The sequence below is a fragment of the Neolamprologus multifasciatus genome, chromosome 10, assembly GCF_963576455.1.
Source record: "Neolamprologus multifasciatus chromosome 10, fNeoMul1.2, whole genome shotgun sequence".
NCBI lineage: Eukaryota > Metazoa > Chordata > Actinopteri > Cichliformes > Cichlidae > Neolamprologus > Neolamprologus multifasciatus.
In genome coordinates, this window is record NC_140448.1 from 33,325,748 (window position 1) to 33,346,698 (window position 20,951).

Below are 20,951 nucleotides of genomic sequence, written 5' to 3' on the forward strand. Positions count from 1 at the left end.
TACACAGGGATTTAAATCAAGATGCAGGTTATCACTATAACCTCTGACCTCTGAGTTTGGCTGTAAAAAGCTGATTTAAAGGTAATCATATCGATTAAACTCTGACCTGAATTGGACTTCCTGTCTGCAGGTTTTGGATTATTGGGTGTTTGGTCGGATCTTCTGCGATATCTGGGCGGCGGTGGACGTCCTGTGCTGCACGGCGTCCATCATGTCCCTCTGCGTCATCTCCATCGACCGTTACATCGGAGTTCGCTACCCACTGCAGTACCCGACTATCGTCACAGAGCGGCGGGCGCTGCTCGCCATGCTGGGTGTCTGGATCCTCGCCATCATCATCTCCATTGGCCCGCTCCTTGGCTGGAAGCAGCCGCCGTCACAGGTACGGCAAACTACCCAGCATGCACCACAGACATGAACCCACAGACTAAAAGCATGTCTTAAAAACGTGTTCTGTCTCACGTCCAGCAGGGGGCGACTCGCCTGATGTAGAAGGAAATGAGCAGCTTTTATTTCCCAGTTTTATTGATGAGAAACATTAAAAACAACAAATCTAAACGACGAGGGTCACATGATCACATCTCAGTATTCATTTATTTATTTTTCTGAGTATTTATATAAAAATATACATCATTCTGTCAAAGCAACAGCGGAGCCGTCAGAACCAGTTTATATTTACCTGATTAAAATCACTCGAAAGCATAATGTGTTCATAATGTTTCATCTAAAAACACGAAGCATGTTTAACGTAGCTTCACGCTGTGCAGTCAGCGACGTAAGTCCAGTTCACGAATCGTCAAATACTTCAGAAGTAACGCAGAGTCGGAGCAGACTCACAATATAAATCGTTTTGTTTCACTGATTCATTTATCAAGATAACCTGTAAACACGTGTGACTAACAGCAGCTAACAGCAGCTAACAGCAGCCAGCGTGACTGCTGTAGCTAGCTCTTCCCCTGTAATGCTCATTTCCTACATGTCTTGTCTTTAATGCTAAACTGTGTTCGGTCGTTGTGCACATGCCGTTAAGGCTCATCATCTAATCAGCTGCGAGCGTCGCGAGCGCAGCAGAAAGCAAGTCTGAGGGTGTTTGGCGTCGTCATAGATCTGTGTATGAAAAAGACATGGCTGTGTCCATTATGGCCTCTGTTCTGTGGATGGGTGAGTTTAAGGGTTGCCGCTTGTGGCGTCGCTGTTCAGACGGTGGATTTTTCCTCAGTTTGTTTCAGGGGCAGGTTTGCTTTCATGAGGACACGTGAAATGTTCACGTTTAAGAACGACTTGCAGCTGTAGATGAGACTGAGGTGATGGTCCTCGCTGAGCTCGGGGCGTAGACTGTAAAAGTCCTCTGCCTGAATAAAGCATAGGACACATCAGGCTGACAAGAACACAGGAAGCACTACAAAGTAAAAGTAACCCATTACCTCAGAGCGCCCGGGTTTCAAACACATCACCATAAAAGGATGTTGCTGTTCATTATTCAGAAAATATCATCTTTAATATTTAAAGATTTAAAGTTCACACTAACATCAGCTGTGAGTCTCTGAAGATGAAGATGAAAGAAACGTCCGTCAACTTTTAGAAAACAGATCCAGAGACCTGAGGAGGCGGAGCCTGGGCTCTGTTTCCTGTTACACATCCAGGAAATGAAACCAGTCCAGGGATGTATCCCAATTCAGGGTCTGCAGCCTTAACGGTCCTCAAGGGCCAGAAGTGCGAGGCTTGTGAAATGGGCGGTCTAGCCTCCGTCACGCTGCCCAGGTTGCCTAGCAACCATGATACTAACAGCTGGAAACGTTTTATACAGCTTTGTTTGACAGAAATGAAGGAGAAAATATTTTGTTCATTTGTTTGTTTGTTTCTACATGAGCTTTGATTAGTTGAGTATCTGAGGCTGAGACCACAGGATAGTGAAACATGATGTCTGTACTGAACAGTCATTTAAGATTAGTTAGTAAATAACAATCAGCTGATGTTGTTCATGAGACTAAAGTCATCTCACTCTGGTAATGTAAATATAATATGGACAATATTAAAGTTATAATTTCAATCATTATTAGTTATTACAGCAGTGAATGAACTCTGTGTCAAATACTGAGCTGCAGTAAAGATTCAAGCTGCATTTATTTATATTTCCTGTCACCTTAAATCTTCACTCAAAGACAGGTTTCTTTGACACTGTATATATAACTGTGTTATATATACGAGAGACAAATATTGTTCTTTTAATATGTTGGCATTACTAAATTTGTCTCAGTACTTTAATTATCCATAAAATCATCACATCTCTGTAAGATTAAGCTCAGCTATTGAACGGCGTATATTTTAAAGTAAAGGCTTTAAAACCAAGTTAGTACAAACGTCACTAATGTCACATGACTTTGCTGACATGTGGCCAACAGTAATGTTTTAATGTTCTTCGTTATTAAACATTTACACATAAATAAGTGACATAATATTCAGTACTTACTTAAAGTTTACTCTTCAGCCGCCCCTCATCCACCGTTTTTCTTTCGGCAAAATCATCCACACCCACCGCTGCGCTATGCATTCTGGGATATGTGGGACCATGAAGTCACGTCCTTAAAATTCAGGGAAATGAAGGACGCATTTGAGGGCCACATTTCGAGCAGCCTTTGAATTGGGACAGCCTTCATCGCGTCGCTGTGACGTAATCGGCCTTAAAATGCGGCCTTTAAGGCTGCAGACGCTGAGTTGGGACACAGCCCTGGACTCCTTCACAGAAACAGGAAGTTTGTCTTTATCGCAGCGTTGAATGAGGTAAACAGATGTTTTCATAAAGAGCGTTTATTCCACAGAAACGTTTAAATGTTTCTGTTTATGGAAAAATGATCATTTTACTGGAATCCTGTTCATTTTAAAACCAACGCTACCAGTAACAATACATGACTGGAGGGATAATTAATCAGGAAAAATCTCGCCCTGTGTTAGCTGGGATAGGCTCCGCCCCCGTGACCCTGACTAACCTGTGATATTTGACATTTTTAAACGTTTTTCTTTGATTTCTGGATGATTTCGCTGACATGTCTTTTAAAAACACGTGTCCGATGACGTCTGCTGCCCGTCTCAGAGGCCTCACAGGTGAAGCTCGTGGTGCAGGTGTAGTGTTCAGGTGTGATGTCACGGTTACACGTCTGACCTGTGCTTCCTCCTGCAGGACGACACCGTGTGCCTCATCACCCAGGAGCCGTTCTACGCCCTCTTCTCGTCCCTCGGCTCCTTCTACATCCCGCTCGCCGTCATCCTCGCCATGTACTGCCGCGTCTACATCGTTGCCAAGCGCACCACCAAGAACCTGGAGGCCGGCATGATGAAGGAGCGTGCGGAGGACTCCAGCGAGCTCACGCTGAGGATCCACTGCAGGAACCAGCAGATCCAGGAGCTGTGCCCCGCCTCCAAGGCCAGCGGGGGCGGGGCCTCGACCGGACGCAGCTCACTCACCGTCAAACTGCTGAAGTTCTCCCGAGAGAAGAAAGCAGCCAAGACGCTGGGTGTGGTGGTGGGCATGTTCATCCTGTGCTGGCTGCCCTTCTTCCTCGCTCTGCCTATCAGTACGTCTGCACTTCCTCTTCACTCATGCCATCGCAACAACACATGCTCACAGATGACCTTTAACCCCGTCGGCACCGTTATCAAAACGCAGCGTTCAAACACTCGAACCTTCAGGGTCAGAAGTCAAACCCTGTTAAAACCAACGAAGAAGAAACAAAAACGCGTTTGTGCTTCCAACTTTTTCTCCGGTTTACGGTCTCTGACAGGTCGCAGCTCCCACAGCGCCACCTTCAGTCTGTTTCAACCTCCCGTCACACTTCCTGTTTACAGTTCAGTTTGTTAGAACAATCAGCCAATGAGGCTTCAGTCTGTTTGTGATTGGTGGAAACATTAGTGAACAATCAAATCATTACTTCCTGTTTGAAATCCAGAGGAGGTGAGCTCTGATTCACCTTTATCATGATCACAGAACAGGAAGTGCTCGTTCATGCTTCTGGTTCCTGTGCTGCTGTTAGCAAGAAACAGGGTCAGGGGTCAAACCTTTATGACCTCAGGTGAACAGCTCGCCCTGATCATGTGATCGTTCTTAAAGGTTCAGACTCAAATATGAGACATGAAGAAGAAATCAGAGTTTGGAGCGAGTGCTGCGCTCACATCTGGAGGTGATCTGGTGTGAACGCCTCAGATTCAAACTTCAGATAAAACTTTAAAGCCACGCTCCGGCCGGCGCGGGATGAAGACGAGCAGAATCCGGCAGAAAATTGGACTCGGTCACGGTGAGGATGTAAAGAACTGCGACGGCGCAGCAGAAATCCTCCAACAACATCATTAGAGGAGAAAAACGGGTCCTCTGTTGGCTTTGGCAGCGCGGCGGCAGCGGCTGATTATTTTGGGTTTCATAGTTTAAATATTTGAAGCTCCGGCTCTGCGTCAGCGGCCAATCAGAAGCCAGAGATAATGGGACTGGTCCCAGGAATGACTCGGGGCGTCCGCGATAACGAAGCGTGCAGGAAGTGAAACACGCTCACTGTTTCTTTATTTTCTGTCACAAAGTTCCCACATTAGAGCCATCAGGCCACGCCCCTATTTGTAAACAAAGAGCTCTGAGCCAATGAGAGCAGCGATCTGAGGTTGATCCGAGGTCGGAGCTCCTTTAAAGACCCGGAAAGATCCAGAAAGAGCAAAACTGCACCTGCGCAGGAGGGGGAGTGACGACGTTTAGCACCTGCAGCTCTTCATTAGTCCAGGTGTGTCGGCTCTGTGGACTTATTCAAACTCATCAATCTGAAGATTTAAAAACAGGAAGTGATGTAAACAGAACATCTGACACTTACACGCGGCTGTAATTTACCTGTGTCAGACTCACCTGCTGTTTTACACATTTTTAAGCCTCCATGTTGGGCTCTCGTTTCAGGAAGTGACCACAGTGAAGTTATCAGCTAATGCTAGTTAGCTCGGTCTACACACACAAACCTGCTAATTTTACCACAACCCTGTCTCCGCCTCCTCAGACGCTCTGTTACTACGGTAACGTCACAGCAGCCACGTTATTGGTCACATGATGTCATTAAAAAGGTTCCAACAGCACAAACATGTCCGGAGCTCCAGCTCAGGTGAAGCTAGCAGACAGCTAACAGCTAACAGCCACCCTACAGTAACAGGTGGCCACGCCCCTAACAATACAAACTTTAAACAGATGAGTAATGAAGCATCCTCTCTGAGAGCGCAGCTCTGAGGTGTCACGCGTTCACAGCGGCGGTGCATATAAGGAGGTCGTCGGGCCTCCGAGCGCCGCGGAGTGGAAGGACTCAGACCTCCTAAAAAGGCTGCTGGAGGAATCCCCGCTGATCCGCCTCAGCTCGGCTGTAACTCTCTCAATAACACTGACTTATCTCAAAGAGCCCGCCAATCACACCGAGCCTTACCCACAATCCCGCTGACTTCAGGTGACCTCTGGACCGCCATGGGTTTCATTAGAGACAGACAGCGGTGGCTTACTTTGGGCCGCGAGCCTCTGATCCGCTGAGTCTCAGAGAAACAGTCGCAGGATTGGACGAGCTCAATTTAACCCGCCGCTGTTTTCCCGAGACACACGAGCCGTCCACGACTTTGCGCTTTTCTACATCCGTCGAACCTCGTCAGGTTAAATATGGCTCAGTGATGTCGTCACACCGAGTCACAGCAGAACTTCCTGCTCCTCCTCAGAGCTCAGACTTCTGAGGAGGAGCAGGGAGCTGCTCCTGCAGATGAAGTCAGTGAATGAAGCTCTGTTCATAATAATCCTTCTTTGTCTGACATCACGAGTGTTTGGAGCTATGGGCTGATTATTAGAACCTCCATGTTTAACCTGAATGCTGCTGCGGGACCCACGACTGTCAGAGACCGCCGCCCGCTGCGAGCGCTCCCTCGCTGCTGACCTTCGTCACACTGCATCAGCTCCGTGCTGAGTCATCATCTGCACTAAATCAGCAGAGGGGGCAGCCCCGCCCCTCACAGACGCTGCTGAGCGCGCTCAGAGAAGCTCACAGCACGGCAGGATGATGCTTCAGCTGGAGCACAGAGACACGTTTATAAACAGCAGAAACGTGAGATTCTCTGGTTCCTCCGCAGCGCGCTCGCGTCCACAACAGGAAACAGCAAAAAGACGCTTTAATGTGGGCAGTGATCAGAAACCAAAGAAGAAGAGTGTCTGGAACCTGAACCATCACCAGACCAGGAGCTTTGCTTCCTGCAGCACAGAGGTGCATCATGGGAAACTGCGACATGTTCTAAACTTCAGTCAGTCGGCTGCAGGATCACCTTACAAGTCCTGCTGCTCAGGAGGCAGAATCCTCTGACACCAGGAGATCACCTCCACCTGAGAGAGGAGGAGTCAGCAAGGCGTGATGTCTGCGCTCTCACTGAACCTCAAACCTGATTCGTCCACAGCTGCCGAGTTTTTACTGGTGTCGGTTTTAAATGGTTCCTAGTTCACACCTGGAGCTCACACCTGGAGCTCACACCTGGAGCTCACACCTGGAGCTCACACCTGGAGCTCACACCTGGAGCTCACACCTGGAGCTCACACCTGGAGCTCACACCTGGAGCTCCCCTGCACAGAGACCGATGATCGTGTCTTTATAATGAAGCTGATTTAGTTCTCTGACTCTATGAGATGCCAGCATGAACTTAGCCTGTTGTTGAGGTGCAGGTGGAGACGGAGGTGGAGGTGTGGGGGTCGAGAGCTCCTCACCACTCTTTGGTTTGATTGCAGCCCCAGTTTCACTCGAGTGTTTAGTTTGTGAGGGCTTTGATTGGTCTGCGGTTCAGCCTTCCTCCTCCTCTTCCTCTGATGCAGCTCTGCAGGGCTGTGTTGTGGTGAACGCTGCCCTCTGCTGGTCATAATTCTGTCCTGCAGCTGTTTCTCTACATCATACGAGCAGAAGTCAAAATAAAAATTATTTTTATTTAAGAAATAAGAAAATTCCTGCTTCGGTCCGTCCTCCTTTCACACAGCTTCAGCTTCTTCATCAGAGTCTTCCTCCTGACGTCTGTCTGAGGGTCTGAACACTGAACTGATGGTTTAACACCTGGATTTTTGTCTGTACACCTGAATCTGGAATAACACGTTTGATCAGCTGACTCTCAATTTGGATGGGAAACAAACATCTGCATCCATCTGTACGAATGGTCACACACTTCATTTGTTTAACAGAAAAAGGCTCACAAAGTGTTTAAAATGAGACTTTGTTACCAAATAAGACGGATTAGTGAGACTTTCCTGCTTGAGTGCAGCTAAATAAACAGTGAACAGCCACGTCCTGCTACAGTGGAGTGGACGGTATGTCCTGGTTTAACATGAACTAGCAGCACTACAGTGATCCTCCCACACTGATGTTTACTTTCTGTGTCCTTATTTACCTCTCAGGTATCAGTTCTGTCACTAGTTAGCTAACATGAACTAATGTTAGCCACAACCAACCAATCACATGACATCACGTTTGCACTGACGATGTTTTTAAAACTTTAAACGTTTATTTGTTAAACCCAGCGTCACAAACAGACTTGCATCTGTGTGAGGGCTCATCATGTCCCTGTAAAGCAGGACAGAAGTGCAGCAGTCTCACCTGAAGCTTTGTTTGTTTGTTTGTTTATTTGTTTGTTTGTTTGTGCTCAGGCTCATTCAACAGCAGCCTGCGTCCTCCTGAAACCTTCTTCAAAGTCATCTTCTGGTTGGGATACTTCAACAGCTGCTTGAACCCAATCATCTACCCGTGCTACAGCCGCGAGTTTAAACAGGTAACAGTTTAAGCTCCGCCTCCTTGTCCTCCTGCAGCTCCAGCTGACTCCTCCCCTCTGCTTCCTGTCCTCAGGCCTTCATCCGAATCCTGCGCTGCCGCTGGAAGAGGAAGCGTCAGGATTGGCAGGCGTACTACAACTACCGTGGCCATCAGGGCTCCAACAACTCGTCCTTCATGAATGGCAGCCAGCAGACGTTGTCCTCCGTCAGCCCAAGTCCGCTCTGCGTCACCTCCAGGCTCCACCCACCGCCGTGGCCGTCTTCCTCCTCCTCAGACAGAGACGTCCTCCCTGGATCGGTGGCGGAGCGAGGACGGCTGAGCCCGCGGCCTCCACTCGCTAAAAAAGCCGGGACGGGGCGGAGCGTGGGAGTGGGACGAGGGACGTCAGTGAACGGGGATGCTTCTGTCTGAGCCGCACAGGAACCTGGAACGCTGGCTGCAGCCTCAGATGTCAACGCCCCTCCCTGCTGTTAACAGGAAGTGGCTTTAAAAACACTGAATGCACAAAACGCTCTTTCCGTCCAGGTGTGACGACCGGACCTGAACATGGGGTGGAGCTCCTCACCTGCTACAAACACGATGTTGCGACATGCGGCGGGTTTCTGGCAGTTCACGGCTGTCCACGACACTAAGACTTCAGCACGAAACCTTTAATGTGAAAATCCAAGCATCCTGCTTCTTTTTTTCATATCAAAACATTAAGATAATAAATCCAAATTTCTCCTAAAACAAAAACTTTGTTTTAATGGAAAAAATGAAAAAGAAACAGCACAGATGTTAAAAAAGTAAACATTTTATTTATTCACTTATTGACGAGGTATTTATTTTATTCAAATAAATCAAAGTTAAAACATTTAATGCTTATTTAACCCTACTACTTCTTCTTCCTGCTCACAGACCAGCTTAAACGTTCGTTACGCCCCCTGCTGGACTGGACTGAGAATGAGTTTTTCAGGAAAATTACAAAATAAAATACAAACATGAATATTTTGCTTTCTTAAGGAAATTCCAAAACTTCTTAAGAAAATCTTCTTTAAGCTCTTAACATAATTTTGTTTCACAATTTATCTTTTGTTTGTTTTTTTAAAGACTTTTATTCTGAAGGTCTCTTAACTCAAAGTCAAAGTAGTTAGTCATAAAGGGCTCTTATTGTGAAGGTCTGACATCACTGATTAGTTAAAGACTTTTATTGTATAAAGCTGCGCCTGGTGGTCGTCTGAGGAACTGCAGCTAAAAACACTAATACTGAAATATTTATTTTAGAACAAAAAATGTAAAAAGAAAAAAATCCAAACTTCTTAATTAAAAACAACTTGATTTTTAATCAAAACGTTGAATCTACAATCTTAACACGTTTATTTATGATTATTTGTACTTTATTTATATTTCCATACTTCTGTTGTTGTAATAAGTGACCTCACTGTAAATTAAACTCATTCATCTAATAAATAAAATACTTTTATGGGTTAATTATTATCCATTATCGTGTGTTTATTTAACTGCTAATTGATTATTTTTGATGTGTTTCTTTCAAAACGTGGTTCGGGCCATTTCATAAAATCCATATGCAATCTGTGTCAGTACAACTCGGCCAATAGCTTGCGGGGAACAGCACAGTGATATTTGCATGAGGCGTGGTCATCAGGAAAAGACTGCCTGAAGGAAAGTCGATGCTGATTGGTTAGACCACAACGAAAAACGTGACTTTTCCAGGAAGCTCCGGAAAAAGAACAGCAAAGGATAAAGAATGAGCCTGAAATGGAGAAAAGAAGCGTTTATACTCCTGATGAAACCACAGCGAACTGAAACGGCCAAACACGTTACTGCGCATGCTCTGTCGGACTTGGAACGGTCCAGCCAATCGCACGTGAGAGGCAGCGGAGTGATATTAGCATGCAGCAGGATGACGACAGTAACGCTTCAAAGTAAAAGAAGAGAAACGAGCTCAGATATGTTATTTTACTGTTTTATTTAAATAAAAATCCACTGATAAACTGACAAAATATGACACTTCTGTTATTTTAAAGGAGGAAAATCAACATGATGATCGTTGTGGAATATTTAGGCTCACAAACAACTTTATAATTGCGAATTAATTATATTTGTGCATTTTTGTGATTTGTGCTTTAACATTAATTTCTTACTGTTCATGACTGATGGGAGAAAATAAAACCACCCCGGATTTCCTGCTGTAACGACTCTTCACTGCCCTCGAACAGCACAGTGAGCTGTTTGCTGTGTCCTGTGGGCTTTGTTCGTTTACACCCTTTGTGGGGGTTTTGTTATTATATATTTTTGTGTTTTTATGTACAGTTGATGGATGGATGAGCATGGTAAAGTACCTTAGGCTGTAAATACTGATGTGTTTGACGTAGTTCGCATTAAAATTGTCATCCATATAAAAATAAAATACTTTTTTTTATTTTGAAAATCACACAACGCAAAAACCAAAGAAACCGCAGTGCTGCTCGTTCCTGATTGGACGATTAGACTTACTCTCAGCCTGACCAATGAGCGAGCAGCAGGTGATTATATAAACGCGTAGTCTCTGCCTGAGTCCATATTCTCGCGGCAATAGCACGAAGTCAGTTACAAAGATGTCTGGACGCGGAAAGGGCGGAAAAACCAGAGCGAAGGCGAAGTCCCGGTCCTCCCGGGCCGGGCTGCAGTTCCCGGTGGGCCGCGTCCACAGGCTGCTGAGGAAGGGTAACTATGCTCAGCGTGTTGGTGCCGGCGCCCCGGTGTACCTGGCGGCTGTGCTGGAGTATCTGACGGCTGAGATCCTGGAGCTGGCCGGAAACGCCGCCCGCGACAACAAGAAGACCAGGATCATCCCCCGCCACCTGCAGTTGGCCGTCCGCAACGACGAGGAGCTGAACAAGCTGCTGGGCGGAGTGACGATCGCTCAGGGCGGCGTGCTGCCCAACATCCAGGCCGTACTGCTGCCCAAGAAGACCGAGAAGGCGAAATGAAGCTCCGGGAGAAGCGCGCTGATAATAACGGCTCTTTTAAGGGCCACACACAACATCTGAGAGCAGTACGACCTTAAATGAGCTATGGCGGGTCACAGGCCGGACTCACCGGTCCGCTCTGGGTTAACGTTTCTTCACTTTAATTAACCAAAAGCAGCTGTGACACAAACCTGTGCTAAAGTAAATTAGTTTAATACAACACAGTGAGGCAGCAGAGCGTCTGTAGTAAACTATCAACAACTCTGACAGGTCATTAGGACGCGGTCACACGACAAAGGCCAGAATACCTGCAGCTGTTTGTGTTCGGATATTTATTAGTGATGGGATTTCCGGCTCTTTTTAGAGAGCCGGCTCTTTCGGTGCGGCTCACTAAAAAGAGCCGGCTCTTCAGGTTGTTTTGTTGCTTTAATTAATTTATTATTAACAATAATATTAAATTATGCACAAAAGGAATTACTAACGTAAAAAAGTGGTTTTATTTATATATGTTTATATATAAATATATGCGGTGGCCCCTAGAGACAAAACACGTACAAACTCCAAAACACATTTCTAGCATGAACTGAACTTCCAAAGCAGAGCTACTAGATCACTTAAATTACACAATTGAAAGCATGTTTGTGTATTTATACACAGGCACTCATATATATATTAAAATAATTTAAAAACAATGTTCATTTACCTGTTACTACCACACACCAAATCCGGTCGTTGGTACTTGCTGGCTTGTGTAGCCACTAGGTAACAAAAGCTCAACACTGCGCCTAGCATTCTGGAGCACTTCTGCTGACTTTTGTATGTGCTTTGAGTTTTTATGTGCTTCTGAGTTTTTACATGTTTTGGAGTTTGTACGTGTTTTGACGTGTTTTGGAGTTTGTACATGCTTCAGAGTTCGTACGTGATTTGAAGTTTGTATGTGCTTTGTCTCTAGGGGCCACCGTAAATATACTTTTATTTATTCACTCCACATAAAATGTAATAAATCATATAATACAAAAATCAACTATTCACATTTCAACTTTTAACTATTTAAATTTTCAGCTTTTTCCTTTTACAAATTTAAAGTGAAACAACACAAAACACTGCAAACCACAACACAATTAAATATAAATTAAAATATGAAAACAAAAATAACATGCATATTCTCTGTCATATGGACCCGCATGAATAAACTTTCTGAATCCTTTATCATCTGCAACTGAAAATAGTTGTGGATGATTACTATACCTTTCTAATGTGATGTTGTTGTCCCTGGCTCTCTTTCTCTCCCTCTGGCTCTGTTCCTGTGCTACTGAGTGTAACTACCGCCCCCCCCTCTGCCCAGCATAAGGCACACGGCTCGCGTGCTGAGTGAAGCAGAAAAAAAGTGCGAGAGAGAAAGGAAAAAAAAAAAAAGCCCACGTGACGGCTCGCGATAAGGAGCCGGCTCGTATCGTTCACGTCAAAGAGCTGGCTCTAAGAGCCATTTCGTTCCCATCACTAATATTTATCTCTTCACAATAATGTAATGCACATTCAGACCACACCTGTCTTTATGTTGGTCCTGAAAAAACGTTTCAATCCTGTGCTGCACATTTTACACTGTTATGATCTGAACGTTTGCTTTAAGATGAGCTCATGTTTATTAAAGTATAGATTCCATATAAGGGAAGGACAACAGGATAAAGACGCGCTGTGGAAGAGAGATTAATAACCAGGATGATTCAGTGCACAGAAGTCTATTAAGACAATACTGAGTGAAGAAGAAACACCCACTGCATCATGGGAATGCCCCAGCAGCCTACACCTAGCACCGTGGACGGTCTGTGACCTGTTTGTGCAACATTAAGGCTCACAGTTAACAGCTACAGCTTGTATACAGGTGTGTTTCCTGTATTCCTGCTGTTCTTTAGTTTGGGTAAAGATGCTTTTCTCCTCACTCACGTTCCTTCCACACATCACTGCATGTACGTGCGCCTCTCCCCGGGTCTGCATGGGGCTTTGTTCCACCGCTTGTATCCCATGATTGAACACTGACACAGGGACAGTATGCTGGGTCAAAGGTCAGTGAGCTTCACCACAAGGCTGAAGGTTTGTCTTCCTGTCCGCCTGCAGTGTGAAGGAGCTCAGGTGTGGCAGACCAGCCCTCTGCTCTAGTTTTGGAGGTGTTTGTTTAAAAGAGAAGAAAAATAAAATGATTTGATTACAGCAGAATTTACACTGAAGATCCGATGTGTTTGTGCAGCTGATCGATGGTCCAGGCCCTCTGATGTGCTGTGAATCAGACATGATCTCACTGCTAGCATCATTGCTGTACCAGTGTCGTACACCTGGAGACCCAGCTGGGACTCCACCCCTCACTCTCAGGTGTCCTCGCCTGTCTGTCATTCGGTCATCTTGTTAACTTCCTGACTGAAGGAGGACAATGTCTGCGTCTCTGTCCTCATCTGCTGTGACATGAATTATGGCTGTGTCCCAATTCAGGGTCTGCAGCCTTAACGATCCACAAGGGCCGCGTACTCGAAGGCCGCTAAGGCCGGAAGTGCGAGGCTTGTGAAATGGGACGGTCTAGCCTCCGTCGCGCTGCCCAGGTTGCCTAGCAACCATGACACTAACAGCTGGAAACGTTTCATACAGCTTTGTTTGACAGACATGAAGGAGAAAATCTTTTGTTCATTTGTTTGTTTCTACATGAGCTTTGATCATTCTCTGTAAGATTAAGCTCAGCTATTGAACGGCGTATATTTATATGTTTTTAACTGTGTGTTTATTGAGTTTTAAACTTTACACTGACACCAAAATTAAACAAACAAACAAATAACCAAAACAACAACAACATAGCAGAACGAAACAAAACAAACAGGCAACCCGGCTCATGAACACAGAGAAATAAGTGGAAAATCCAGACATTTTGATTATGAGATATGATTAACAACACAAATTATGTAAAACAGCAGTGATCTGCTTGCATTATACCAAGGCAGTGAGAAAATAGCAGAAATATCCAAACCGACATACGCCATAAATGGGTCCCATATTTTATGAAACTTTTTGTCCCGACTATGCTTGCATGTCAGGAAATCTAGTGACACATATTCCTATACCGCCCGATGCCACTGAGTCTGAGATGGGGCCGTGTCCGTGATCACAAGAGGACACATTTCCTTGCACAGAAGGTTAACAGTGCATAGAGCTGCTTTCCAAACATCCCCCTAATTTTGTCGTTTGCCACTCCAAGTAGCATACACAGTGGATTGGTTTCAGTGTCAGTGGTGAAGATCTTATCCAGTTCACACTTTATGAGGAACCAGAATTTTCTGGCAGGACCATAGACAGTGCGTGAGGTTGCCCACCTCTATTTTACATTTAGGGCACAGCGGAGAAAGGTCTGATTGTATTTATGGCGTTGAGAAGGTGATATGTGAGCTCTGTGTAGGATTTTAATTTGGATTGCCTTAACTTTATTACAGACGCTCAGAGATTCAGCATTCTCCCAAACCTTGTCCCAACCTCGTCACTGATCTCTATATTTAATTCCTTTTCCCAAGTCCTCTTCAAATTGGTTGTGTCAGTGACCCCAAATTCTGTTAACAGGCCATAACAACTTTTTATAGAAGTTCTAAGGTTTGGCTGAAATATCTGCTTTTCACATTTAGAGACAGTTTGATTGGTGAATATTGTTGGAGCCCTCTGTATATGGTCCCTCACTTGTAAATATCTAAAGAAGTCATGCCTATGAATGTTGTATTTATAGATTAGCTGGTCAAAGGACATGAGGTTAGACCCGTCCATGAAGTCAGAAAAGGTAGAAATACATTCTCAGCCCAGTTCTGAAAGCCGGGGTCAGTGGTCCCGGGCAGAAAAAGAGGATAATCGGATAAGGGAGTGAAAAGAGATGTTAAGTGAGACCTTCCTTCTTGTTTTTGAACCATTCGCCAAGCTTTAACAGTAGATAATGTGAGTGGGTTGCTACATTGTTAAGTTTTCCCACAAAAAGCAAACTTTTCAAAGGGAAGTTAGACATAGTGCTCTCAATATCAACCAGACAGGAGCAGGCTGTTGTACCCAATCAGCAGCTATACGCATATGGGTGCTCAGCTGATACTTCATTATATCTGGGAAATCAAGGCCCCCTTTTGAGGATGGAAGACATAACGTGGATATTTTAAGGAGAGGTTTCCTGCCTGCCCAAACAAAGGAGCTGAACCAGCCATTTAAAGTTTGGATAGCTTTGTGGAAAAAGGGTCGGAACCATCTGTATCGGGTAAAGTAGCCTGGGTAGAATATTCATTTTCAAAAGAGCGATACGACCGAGCCAGGATAACGGTAAGGACTTCCATCTCTCTAGATCTAATTTGACCTGCTCAAATAGGGGGTAAAGTTACTTTTATACGTCTGTTCAAAGGCGGGAGTGACCCAAATCCCCAGATACGTAAAGCCCTGTGGGGACCAAGTGAAGGGAAATGGAGAAGGGGCCCGTGGTTTTTGTTTCAAACTGCCCAATGGCATCGCTTCTGATTTATTGAAATTAATTTTATAGCCTGAGATTTCACTAAACTTATTAATAGTTTCAACCAGAGGGGATTGACGTTTCCGGCCGAGTCAGCAGCTGGAAACGTCTCATACAGCTTTGTTTGACAGAAATGAAGGAGAAAATCTTTTGTTCATTTGTTTGTTTCTACATGAGCTTTGATCATTCTCTGATTAAGCTCAGCTATTGAACGGCGTATATTTTAAAGTAAAGGCTTTAAAACCAAGTTAGTACAAACGTCACTAATGTCACATGACTTTGCCGACATGTGACCAACAGTAATGTTTTAATGTTCTTCGTTATTAAACATTTGCACATAAATAAGTGACATAATATTCAGTACTTAAAGTTTACTCTTCGGCCGCCCCTCATCCACCGTTTTTCTTTCGGCAAAATCATCCACACCCACCGCCGCGCTATGCATTCTGGGAAATGTTGGGCCACGAAGTCTACACCGCCACGTCGTTAAAATTCAGGGAAATGAAGGACGCATTTGAGGGCCGCATTTCGAGCAGCCTTCGAAGTGACGTAACCGGCCTTAAAATGCGGCCTTTAAGGCTGCAGACCCTGAATTGGGATACAAGCTGTGTTTACTCATTTTCCATGAGGAAAACTGATTAGCGTTGGTGTCATAATACCATCCATCCATTTCACGGAGGGGGTGGAGCCTATTCCAGCTACCATAAGGTGAGGGGCACAGCTGTGACATTAAAGCAGATGAACTACACCCACATATCCAGAACTAATAAAGGTCTGCAAAGGGTGTTTGCAGGTGCGATAGTTAGCTACCATTAACTTCCAGCCCTTTAAGTCAGGCTCAGACTTCTAAACCACCAAATACATAAAGTCACGGGTGGGACAATCTGTGAAAATCTCTTATATTGTAGCTTACCTGCAACTGTTTATTTCCGCAGCTGAAATAACCGGAAATGGCGTCACACTGCAGGAAACGGGTCCGCACGAGGGAGGAGGGTGATTATATAAGATAAGATAAGATAAAACTTTATTAATCCCTCGGGTGGGTTCCTCTGGGAAATTTGTTTTCCAAAAAGCACAGCACCGACAGAAGTTACAAGTTAAGAATATTATATATAAATAAATGATCAGAGATATAACAGCCACGATCAGTGCTGCTCTGTTTATTAAACTGTTGTACATGTGCCCCACGTCACGTGTTAAACATGTTTATAGCAGGACCCGTGAGCGTCACAGCAGGAGGTGCTCCTCAGCAGAGGTGGGTGGCTCTGAAAAGAGCCGTTGGGTGGATGCAGCTGAGCTGCAGTTTACTTGGAGCTGGTGTACTTCGTCACGGCCTTGGTGCCCTCGGACACGGCGTGCTTGGCCAGCTCACCGGGCAGCAGGAGGCGCACGGCGGTCTGGATCTCCCTGGAGGTGATGGTGGAGCGCTTGTTGTAGTGAGCCAGGCGGGAGGCCTCAGAGGCGATGCGCTCGAAGATGTCGTTGACGAACGAGTTCATGATGCTCATGGCCTTGGAGGAGATGCCGGTGTCGGGGTGCACCTGCTTCAGCACCTTGTACACGTAGATGGCGTAGCTCTCCTTCCTGGTCTTTCTCTTCTTCTTGCCGCCCTTGCCGGCGGTTTTGGTCACGGCTTTCTTGGAGCCCTTCTTGGGCGCGGACTTGGCGGGTTCAGGCATTTTGCTTCGTCGCTACTTCAGCAGAGAATGAGCCCGTCAGCGCAGAGCGGCTCTCTTTTATTTCCCCTGTATGCAAATGAGGCTGTGCAGATCCGCGCCTGCTATTGGTCGAGCTGTCGCTCCGCGTCTTTACTGGGTAAATCGCACAACGAAGAAAAAGAGCAGTGCTTGATTTCACCTGCTGACGGGGCTGTGGGACATTTATCGGCAGTGCGGAAGAGCAGATGTGTTGCTTCAGTGCGTGTGCAGACAAACATTTATCCATCTGTGTGAGTCACAACATCACACAAAGACCGAGACAGCCGAGGGGAGCTCCGGGAGAGGCTCGGCTGATCATAACGGTCCTCCGAGAGCCACACAGCGGACTGCAGAGCCCAGAAACAGAGTTTATCCCCCAGGGCTGAAGATAAGGGCGGTGCCTAAACAGGCAACAAGCGTGAGATAATAAATACACAGAATATACAGTTTTAAAATTAAAGTGACTGAAAGGTGAATAAAAAAGTGATTAAAAGTGAGTAAAGTGTCAGCAGGATGAAAAGAGTAGTTTATGTTTCTGGGTGTGGGAAATGGTCCAATGGCTGGAGTTAAAAAGCTCTCCAGTAGCTGTGAGCTGCAGTTTCATCGTATATGAACAGATTGTGTAAACCAGGGGTGGGCAACTCCAGGCCTCGAGGGCCGGTGTCCTGCAGGTTTTAGATTGCACCCTGGGTCAACACACCTGAATGATTAGTTCATTACCAGCCTCTGGAGAACTTCAAGACATGCTGAGGAGTCATTCAGCCTTTAAATCAGCTGTGATGGATCATGGACACATCTAAAACCTGCAGGACACCAGCCTGAGGCCTGGAGTTGCCCACCCCTGTACCCCTGGTGTAAACCATAACGACAGTGCACTAATCCACACACACTTTCATCCTAATTGGCAGTGATAACTGAAATGAAAGTTCTGGTAGCTCTGTGCCCGGCCTGCTTTTATTTAACAGCAGTTTAATGCTTAATGATTGGATATGGAGCAAAACGTCGGAGCAGCAGGTCAAACAGGTTACAATGATCATTTCAATTATAAATGACTAAGTGCACATTCAGGCTGCGAGACCCTGACACTGAGCCATGGCTGTTATTATTGCACACATGTCTGCAGTTTGTTTTATATGGAACTGGAGCTTCAGTTTTTCTCCCCCTCCCCAGATTTCATTCAGTGTTCATATAAAAACACTTTCAGGGAGATCATGAGGTTTAAAGCTCGGCTCGGTGAGACTTTGTCCTCCACACTGGAACCTCAGGATGTCTCCATCCAGCTGCTTATGAACTCTGCTGTCCTGTAACTCACGCAGCTCGGTGCTTGTTGTGTTTAATGACGCGGTCTGTGTGCCTGCACCGCTACACTTCCTGCCCTCGACATAATCTTACTACTGTCCCCCCCCGCTACATGCCTGTGTACTAACACATTACAATCATTAATACTAACCCGCACTGCATGCTGTCAGCGAGTCTGCGCTGTGAACCGCTGCTCTGAGTGCGTGTACGTGGCTCTTAAAAGAGCCGTTGTGTTTGGTGTAAACTGGTCTCAGGTCAGCTTAAGCCCTCTCTCCGCGGATGCGGCGGGCCAGCTGGATGTCTTTGGGCATGATGGTGACCCTCTTGGCGTGGATGGCGCACAGGTTGGTGTCCTCGAACAGACCGACCAGGTAAGCCTCGCTGGCCTCCTGCAGAGCCATGACGGCGGAGCTCTGGAAGCGCAGGTCGGTCTTGAAGTCCTGAGCGATCTCCCTGACCAGGCGCTGGAAGGGCAGCTTACGGATCAGCAGCTCGGTGGATTTCTGGTAGCGGCGGATCTCCCTGAGAGCCACAGTCCCGGGCCTGTAACGGTGGGGCTTCTTCACGCCGCCAGTAGCCGGGGCGCTCTTACGGGCAGCCTTGGTGGCGAGCTGCTTCCTGGGAGCTTTTCCTCCGGTGGATTTACGGGCAGTCTGCTTGGTCCTGGCCATCGTACAGCTTCGGGCTCTGTCTGAACAGCGAAAGAGAGAATGAAGTCTGAGCGCGAGCAGCGGCTTTATACAGGGGCTGCAGGCGCGAGCTCAGCGCTGATTGGTCCAGATCTGGTAGCGCGCGCACCGCAGCTGCTCAGCTATTGGACGAAAAATGTTCAAAATGAAGCGCGAGACAGAGAGAAGAGAACAATGTCTTTATTGTTATTCAGATGTACAGCGAGACGGCGCCGCCTGCTACTGCGCACATGCGGGGTGCACAGCTTCAGCAGCGCTTTACACATGAAGTATTCAAAAATATATAAGTACAAACACAAATCTGGAAGAATAAAAATACATATAGTTTTACATATATGTACAGCGAGGGTTACTGCACAGCACTTATATATGTGAAGTCTACAGGTCTTTGAGATGGGGGTGGGGGGCTAATTCAAATTCAACTTTAAACCAGTAAACCAATAAAACGAAGTCATCCACGGCTTCAGTGCACTCAGCTCCTGTCATCAGCACCAGAATAAACTGGAAATATTTGCAGCACTGACTGGGAAATAATTCAGGTCTCATTGGATTATCATTGAATCACTGCCTAGTCAGTTATCCGATTGTATTTATTGACATAAGACTGAAACTTAAATGTTTCTAATGTTCTGACAATTCAACATGCATTTCCCCCTTCAGTGGGCTAACTGGGAGACCAGTATGTTCTACCTGAACCAGCTCAGTCTCATTTATTCTGCATATGGAGACACAGGTGAGCGTAAAGCTGAGTGTGCAGCCTGCGTCTCCCGGCATAGTTACACACACACAGACACACACACACACAATGAGGAGCTCGTAGCGGAGGCTGTGGTGGCTCTGAAAAGAGCCGTTGATGCACTCAGTGCGGGAGGAGGTTTTACTTCTTGGCCTTCTTTGCCGCGGTTTTCTTTGCGGGCTTCTTGGCGGCTTTGGGCTTTTTCGGAGCGGCCTTCTTAGCGGGGGATTTGGGCTTCTTGGCTGCCGCCTTGGGCTTCTTGGGAGCAGCCTTCTTGGGGCTCTTCTTCACCACTTTCTTCGCAGCCTTCTTGGCCGGAGATTTCTTCGGCGTGGCCACTTTCTTCACCGCGGGCTTCTTGGCTTTGGCGGGAGCCTTCTTCGCGGGCTTGGCAGGCTTCTTCTTCGCTGGTTTCGCGACTTTCGGTTCTTTCTTAGCAAGCTTGAAGGAACCGGAAGCCCCGGTGCCCTTCACCTGACTGAGGATGCCTTTCTCCACCAGCTTAGCGACGGCGGTGTTGATACGTTTGTTGGCCTTGGGTACGTCCACATTTTTGGCGGTCAGGTACTTCTTTATGGCCGCCAGCGACGTGCCCTTGCGCTCCTTCGACTCTGTCACCGAGGCGACGATGAGCTTAGGGAGGCTGGGTCCGTCCTTCTTAGCCCGGGGAGCGGACTTCTTCCTGGGAGCCTTGGCCGGGGCTTTCGCCGGTGCAGCTGCGGGAGCTTCTTCTGCCATGTCTGCGCGTGAGCTTCGTACTGAGCATGTCGGAGCTGCGCGCGGGAGGCGGGACTTATCAAGCACATGAGAACCGTGGAGAGTGAAGCCAGCCCTCCGCTCTGCTGCCGCTACAATCGCGGCTCTTCTTGTGTTTTCTTCGCCGCGTTTCGGAGCTCAAACCGGCCCCAGACAAACGTTTGAAAGCCCCGTTCCGAGGCAGCGGGGAGAAAACTCTCCGGTCTCCCGTCTGATCCTGTTTTTGTCCTTCGGGACTTCTTCCGTTAATTTCGGGAGGCTTCAAACCTCTCTGACACACCGCCTCTCGGAGCAGCTCGCAGCGAACTTTCTCCACATTTCTGCTCCTAAAGTGACCCAAAGCGGTTCGGATGAAATGTGATCTCGGTGCTCCGGTCAGCGAAGACCCGTGGGGACAGAGTCCCGGTGAAACAGCGGCAGTGCCGGGGATAGTTGGGTTCTTACGGAGGCAGATTTCGGTGGCGGTAAACACACGCAGGCTGCCGGTGACCGGGCGGATATAGTCACAGATGATCCGCTG

At 46.7% G+C, this 20,951-nt stretch overlaps 5 protein-coding genes across 5 annotated transcripts in view; 2 read left to right on the top strand and 3 right to left on the bottom strand.

The window, feature by feature from the left end:
- LOC146510660 (alpha-1A adrenergic receptor-like) overlaps window positions 1–8,555 on the top strand; it is a 10,144-nt gene extending 1,589 nt beyond the window's left edge. Inside the window, exons 2-5 of the mRNA XM_085175044.1 lie at window positions 131–382; window positions 3,179–3,572; window positions 7,670–7,791; window positions 7,866–8,555. Coding sequence (XP_085031170.1) covers window positions 131–382; window positions 3,179–3,572; window positions 7,670–7,791; window positions 7,866–8,204 — 1,107 coding nt within the window. The 3' untranslated portion in view covers window positions 8,205–8,555. The remainder of the gene's footprint in view (window positions 1–130; window positions 383–3,178; window positions 3,573–7,669; window positions 7,792–7,865) is intronic.
- LOC146510661 (histone H2B 1/2) lies at window positions 576–16,974 on the bottom strand. Its single transcript, XM_085175102.1, has one exon. The coding sequence runs from the start codon at window positions 16,931–16,933 to the stop codon at window positions 16,559–16,561; it is 375 nt and encodes a 124-aa protein (XP_085031228.1). The 5' UTR covers window positions 16,934–16,974; the 3' UTR covers window positions 576–16,558.
- Window positions 10,391–13,227, top strand: LOC146510662 (histone H2A type 1). The gene has a single exon (XM_085175101.1). It carries the CDS (start codon window positions 10,391–10,393, stop codon window positions 10,763–10,765), a length of 375 nt encoding a protein of 124 aa, XP_085031227.1. The 3' UTR covers window positions 10,766–13,227.
- A 1,486-nt stretch (window positions 16,975–18,460) lies between the features above and the next one.
- Window positions 18,461–18,965, bottom strand: LOC146510663 (histone H3). Its single transcript, XM_085175100.1, has one exon. The coding sequence runs from the start codon at window positions 18,919–18,921 to the stop codon at window positions 18,511–18,513; it is 411 nt and encodes a 136-aa protein (XP_085031226.1). The 5' UTR covers window positions 18,922–18,965; the 3' UTR covers window positions 18,461–18,510.
- A 139-nt stretch (window positions 18,966–19,104) lies between these two features.
- On the bottom strand, window positions 19,105–20,456 carry LOC146510664 (histone H1-like). Its single transcript, XM_085175095.1, has one exon. It carries the CDS (start codon window positions 20,411–20,413, stop codon window positions 19,817–19,819), a length of 597 nt encoding a protein of 198 aa, XP_085031221.1. The 5' UTR covers window positions 20,414–20,456; the 3' UTR covers window positions 19,105–19,816.
- Window positions 20,457–20,951: the final 495 nt, after the last annotated feature.